The 6,104-nt window shown below is 38.7% G+C and overlaps 2 protein-coding genes across 3 annotated transcripts in view; one reads left to right on the top strand and one right to left on the bottom strand.

Moving 5' to 3' along the window:
- The window catches only part of LOC116025628 (sorting nexin 2B-like), a 6,552-nt gene extending 4,806 nt beyond the window's left edge, over window positions 1–1,746 (top strand). For both annotated transcript variants that reach the window (XM_031266931.1, XM_031266930.1), the window contains one exon: window positions 1,406–1,746. In XM_031266931.1, the coding sequence (XP_031122791.1) occupies window positions 1,406–1,486 (81 nt within the window). In that variant the 3' untranslated portion in view covers window positions 1,487–1,746. The remainder of the gene's footprint in view (window positions 1–1,405) is intronic.
- A 373-nt stretch (window positions 1,747–2,119) lies between these two features.
- Window positions 2,120–3,192, bottom strand: LOC116026070 (PRA1 family protein B3-like). Its single transcript, XM_031267516.1, has one exon. It carries the CDS (start codon window positions 3,021–3,023, stop codon window positions 2,382–2,384), a length of 642 nt encoding a protein of 213 aa, XP_031123376.1. The 5' UTR covers window positions 3,024–3,192; the 3' UTR covers window positions 2,120–2,381.
- Window positions 3,193–6,104: the final 2,912 nt, after the last annotated feature.

Below are 6,104 nucleotides of genomic sequence, written 5' to 3'. Positions count from 1 at the left end.
GTTGGCAAAAAAAAAAAAAAAAAAAAAAAAAAAAAAAAAAAGACAATTAGACAGAACTGGTCTGGGTTTTCTTGAGGCCCCAGAACTCCCTAATTCCCTTAGCTGGGATAAAATTCTGCTTGCCTTTCATTAGAATTGGTTCCCCTTTTTATAGGGTAAAATACAGCTCATAGAATAGGAAATAAACTAAATAAGCTAACTAGCTAAGTAATATGCTAAAATATTCCAACATACTAAATAATGAAAGTATCTATAAAATAAGGTAATAAGTTTTCCAAAAACTGAATCCTTTCCAATTGATAATCTTTCCAAATAACCACACCTTTCTAAATCCTTCCTAGTGGCTTCCTTTTTACCCCAACTTCCCTATTGTTGCATCATCCTGCTTCTTCTTGGTTCTACGAAAATAATGCTGCCCCCAAAATGCATCAATCTCTCATGCTGGGAGCTCTGTTGCCCTCCTGCTTTAAGGGGGCTTTTGGTTCAAGGAATAGTTTTAGATAATATAACATGATCGAGAATCTCATATAACTTAAGAAATTTGGGAAGGAATGAGATTCATATGAATGTGACAAAAATGAACTAAAAGTCGAGTTTGGGAATCTCACATATTCCTTGAAGCATATTCTCTTGAACTAAACAACCGCATATAACATTTCATTGTTCACATTCTAAGGGTTATTTGAGATAACTTGAAAATTGAAATCTTGAACCAATTGCCTCCTAAAATTTCTGTTAGGTTTTGGCATAATGGCCAATGAACCTTTTGGTTTATGCCATTAAACATGAAGAGCTGCCTAGTTATCTGGTAGTCCCTTGGATGTACCTCTATTTCTCCTTTGATGAAATAGCATCTATCCACCGGACTATGAACTACCAGTATAGGCTTTTCTTCTTGTCGAATATAGGCTGTTAGTGGTTTTTGTTTTCCACCACTAAAATGGTGGATCTTGTATTTCTTTTTGGACTGGGTTATGCCCTGTGTATCTGTAGTATTTGGGATAATAATATAATTTACCATTACCCCAAAAAACTAAGCTAATTGTTTTTTTTTTTTTTTGGTGATTGCTAAGAGCTAAATTGGTTGATCATTTTATGTCCTTTATAAATATAGTTTTCCAGATAACAGTTGGATGTTTGAGTCTAGTGTTTAGATGGAGGGTATTTGCCTTTCTAAGTGAAAGGAATCAAAGGATTATCCAGGTTGGAAGACGCCTTCTCTTTACATGCTCCTGGGGCATTATTTAAAACATAAGTGGTGGCTTTTAAGAAATCTGGTACACGGGCTAGTGGAACCTCTAATTAGTTACAGACTGCCATGCCCACCATTCTAACTGCTTATATTTGAAGAATGTCATTAGTGCAATTTCGCTAATGCATGTGATTTGCATTGATGATATTGCAGGCAGCTTATTCTGAAAAAATTGGGAAAGAGTGGACAAAAGTGGCAGAGGAGACGAGTCGATACACCAAAGATAGTGCTTAATTCGCTCTGTAAACCAGATTACCAGCCTGCTTCTTCTCTTTGCTTCATGTTCTATTCATTCACACTACGGGACAATAAAACAAGTCCAGAGAGAGAGAGAGAGAGAGAAACCAAATGCGGAATATTAAATTTGAGATTTCACCAAGTCCCATGTTTAGCTGTAGAGGCCTTAACTTTAAAGTCTTGTAAATTTCTTGCCTGAATTTTGTTGGTGTCTGAGATGCTTAGTAACCATGAAATTGCTGAGGGTTATATTGCATGGTCTCTTTCTTTTAGTTTTGGTAAAAACTTGTGTGTGATAATGTCCGTGAGACGATTGAATTAAGATAAAAAAAATGTAAAAAAAAAATATAATACTTATATGAGAAAGTGTAATACTTTTGATAAAAAATGTAATAATTTTATATCAAAATAAAAAGTTACATTTTTATAAAAAATATTACACTTTTTTTTAAGAAACATTTAATTAGTATTACATTTTTAAGTATAAGTATAAAATTACATTTTTAAGTATAAGTATAACATTTAACACGTCCATAACTCCGGTCTCGATGATTTAGTCTTTTATTGCTTACATAATAGGGTACTATTGAGTTGATCCATAAGCGCATCTTGTTCGAAACATTAAACTATGAGCAATTGTAATCAAAATGCAGCTATACATTTCACAGTTTTTGTCTCTTTCAAAAAAAAAAAAAAAATTCACAGTTTTTGTCAAGTCAAAATATCAAAATATGGAATTCAAAGCATCAATACGTTCAAAAACCTAACCAATTCTAACCTCTTATAGGCAATATAGAATGTGTATCGAATATCGATGAATCAAATGAAATGTTAGGGATGAATATGAACTTGGACTTGGGTTTTTGAAGATTAATAGTTCCATGAACATCGATCAGACCTGGGAGACGATGGGAGGTACGCCGGGAACGTTGGCAGATGACGCGGATCCAGTGCCGCTGATGAATGCGAATAAGCCAAAACCATTCAGTTCCTGATCATCCAGAAACAGGTCCTCCGGATCCCTGAAAGCGCCGTGGATGCACACAATGCCGAATCCGATCAGTGTTGCGGAGATGAGAAGCGATCCAACATTGGTGAGGAAGATGACGATGACGGAGAGAAGAATTAGGAGCCATAGGGTTTCGCGATCGGAGAATGTGCGGCCGAGGATGAGGAGCGGCTGATCGGAGGGGCGGAGGCTGTAGAGGTAGAGCCAGGCAATGAGGAGCACAAGGAGGGCGAGGAGGGAGGCGGGGTGGGAGGCGAAGGACAGACAGAGCACGGCGGCGATTAGGGTTAGGTAATTGACGCGGAAATAGGAGAGGTTCTTGCGGACGCGCGAGGTGGCGTCGGACAGGGAACTTGGCCTGGAGAAGGAGCTGCGTTCCACGAGCTCCAACCAGGGGCGGTGGTGAGAGAGCCCGCGACGGAGAGAATGATAGAGGCGATTCAGGAAGGTGCGGATGGCGAATGATGCGACGTTGTCGGCGGCGGCGGCGGCGGACGGCTGAGAATGCGAGGCGATTGTTGACATTTTACCAAAGTACAGGGGTATATATGGGAAGAAGGAATTAGCAGACAAAATTTGACTTAGAGGTGGGGATCAATAATTGACTTTTCGTTGAATGCGAAAGCAAGATAAAAAGGGAGTTTTAGAGATAGGTGGACATTAATGGCGTTTGAAGCCGCTGATTCTGCATGAAATGATAAATGAAATTTCTTCTCCCAAATAAAATTTGATGCGGGACAGACACTATGCAATTCCCAAGGGACTCAAAATGGGCCACCAATGGCTGTAGGCCCAATTACTTATTTTGGACTTGTTACCTAGGCTAGCAATTATTGCCAAATTATTGTGTGGACTATAAATAAAATATACATTTTTAAAAGAGTTAATTTCATTTTTTGTCTTAGATTTATAGGTGAAAGTCCATTTTTATTAGAACATCCACTTTTGGTCCGAGTATTATTGTGACATGATCATTTTTGGTCCTTTATCAACAAAACAGTTTAAATATCGTTAAATTCAAGGGCATTTCGGTCTTCAATTATGGATGTTTTCAAAAAAATAAACATAAAAAATATAACGGTTCAACATACTTTGTATAAAAAAGATTGAAACGTCTTTGTATTTAACGATATTTTGACGATTTTGTTGATAGAGGACTAAAAATGGTCATGCCGCAATAATATTAGGACTAAATGATGATGTTTTAATAAAAAAAAGGACTAAAAGTGGATTGTCACCTATAAATCTAGGAACAAAAATGGAATTAACTCTTTTTAAAATATTAACAGGGCGTTTGGTTCGAGGGAAAGAATTAGGTGGGAAAAGAATAATATGAGAATAAAGTCAAAGTTTAAATTACAGTGTTTGGTTGGAAGGAATAAAATTATAGGAATTTCAATTCCAATGTTTGGTATACATGAGAATTGAAAGGAAATAAATAGTATAAACTCCAAAATGTCCATTGTTATTATTATTATTATTATTATTATTATTATTATTATTATTAAATGACAAGTACACAAAAAATATAACATATTAAATTCAAATGCCACTCATATACCGTATCTCTTGAACTAGACATATTGTAAAAAATATTTGAGAGTTTTGAGAAAACGTACTTGACGGTAATAATGTTACCGGGTATATTTGATATAATTAGCTTAGTACAATCAATAGCCAGTACAATAATATAGTGTGTAATAAACAAAGTGTCCCCCCATCCTCTACCACAAGTCTGCTACTTATACTATGGCTGCAACGGCTCTTCTTCTGGTGAGTGTAACGGACTCCTAGTAATGGTGAGCATACGTTGAGTGCTGGGTCGTAATAATTGACAGTGCTGGTTTGAGTGGTGGTTTGGCGTTGTTTTGGAGGAAGAATTGTACGGCCATATTGTCATGTTATTCGAAGAATCACATAGATGTGGAGGTCAGTGTTGCTAGTTCATCGTGTTGGCGAATGACTTGTTATTATGGTTTCCTAGAGCGCAATAGGAGGGAAGCGTGGGACTTTTTACTGTCCCTAGCTGCTACATCGGACTTGCCTTGGGTGGTCTTTGGTGACTTTAATGATCTCTTGTAGCAGCATGAGAAAAGGGGTGGCAATCCTCACCCTGACGGTCTCCTTCGCGGTTTTGGGGAGGCAGTGGATGATTGTGGGTTGTTTCAGCTCCCTTTGAGGGGTTATCAGTACACGTGGGAGAGAGGTAGGGGTACATTAAACTGGATATAGGAGAGATTTGATAAAGTTTTGGCTGATACTAGTTGGAGTGGCTTACAAGAGGGGGCTTATGTGGAAGACATATTAACTAGAAATTATGACTACTCAGCTCTGTTCTTGTGTGTGTGTGACAGTTCTAGCAGGGGTGGTGGTGTGCGTAGGAGCTTTAAGTTTGAGATAACTTGGCTACTGGATGAAGGGTGTAGGGGTGTGGTGGAGAATGCTTGGCAGGATGGTAGGGTAGTTGGCTTGCTGAGTTGTTTGCATCTATGTGGGGAGAGACTTCTAAAATGGGGTGGTGACCACTTCCATAAATTTGATGAACAGATTAAGCATCTTCATAAGACCCAATACAGGCTAAGAGGTCTGTAGGACTCTGCCTCCTTGGCGGAATTCCAGCGCATTGAGGATCAGTTAGTTCGGCTGGAGGCTCAGGAGGACACATTCTGGAGGCAGCGAGCTAAGCAACATTGGTTAAGGGATGCTGATGCAAATACACGGTTCTACCACAGGTACGCCTCTACACGCAAAAAGAAAAATACTTTGTCTAGGCTAAAGAATGATGAGGGTGTGGGTTGAGAGGGAGTTCATGAAGTTTGTTGTGTTGAGCTATTTTGATAATATCTTTCAATTTTCTAGGTCGACCCTGGTAGAGTTTTTTTTTCAATAATGTAACCCCATGTATTACCCAGTCTGATAATGATTTCTTGCTTCGCCCGTTTGAATATGATGAAGTAAGGGCGGCCATGTTTTCTATGTTCTCTAATAAAGTTCTAGGGCCTGATGGGATGAACCTAGGGTTCTATCAACACTTTAGAGATGTAGTGGGGGGATGTGTCAGAGTTTTTGTTAAATTGCTTGAATTCATGTCTGTTTCCAGAGGGCTTAAATGCTACGAATGTTGTCATAATCCCTAAGAAGAGTGTGCCTAAATCTATTTCTGATTTGAGACCTACTGTGTTGTGTAATGTGGTATATAAGATCATGGCAAAGCTTTTAGCGAATAGGATGAAGCCTCTGTTGGGTTATCTAATCTCTGAGTTAGAGAGTGTTTTCATTCCAGATAGGGTGATCACTGATAATATCCTTGTTGCTGCAGAGGTGGGTCACTATCTCAACAGGAAACAGAGTGGTGGGTGAGGTTGGCTGGGGGGCCCAAAAGCTAGATATGGCAAAGGCTTATGACCAGATGGAATGGCCTTTCCTACGAAAGATGTTGGAAGCCTTGGGCTTTGCAAGTAAATGGGTTGATTTAATTATGCTCTGTGTCACTAGTCTCCTACAATTTATTGATTAATGGTGCCTAGGGTAGTCAGGTTGTCCCATCTCGTAGATTAAGGTAGGGTGATCCGCTGTGCCCATATTTGTTTATTATCTATGTGGAAG

Source organism: Ipomoea triloba, chromosome 7 (genome assembly GCF_003576645.1).
Source record: "Ipomoea triloba cultivar NCNSP0323 chromosome 7, ASM357664v1".
Lineage (NCBI taxonomy): Eukaryota > Viridiplantae > Streptophyta > Magnoliopsida > Solanales > Convolvulaceae > Ipomoea > Ipomoea triloba.
Note: the sequence above shows the minus strand (reverse complement) of the source record. Positions and strands in the feature narration are given on the sequence as shown.

Excerpts from the sequence above, each read along its gene's own strand:
- LOC116026070 (XM_031267516.1), bottom strand. The coding sequence starts at position 3,023 with ATGTCAACAATCGCCTCGCATTCTCAGCCGTCCGCCGCCGCCGCCGCC.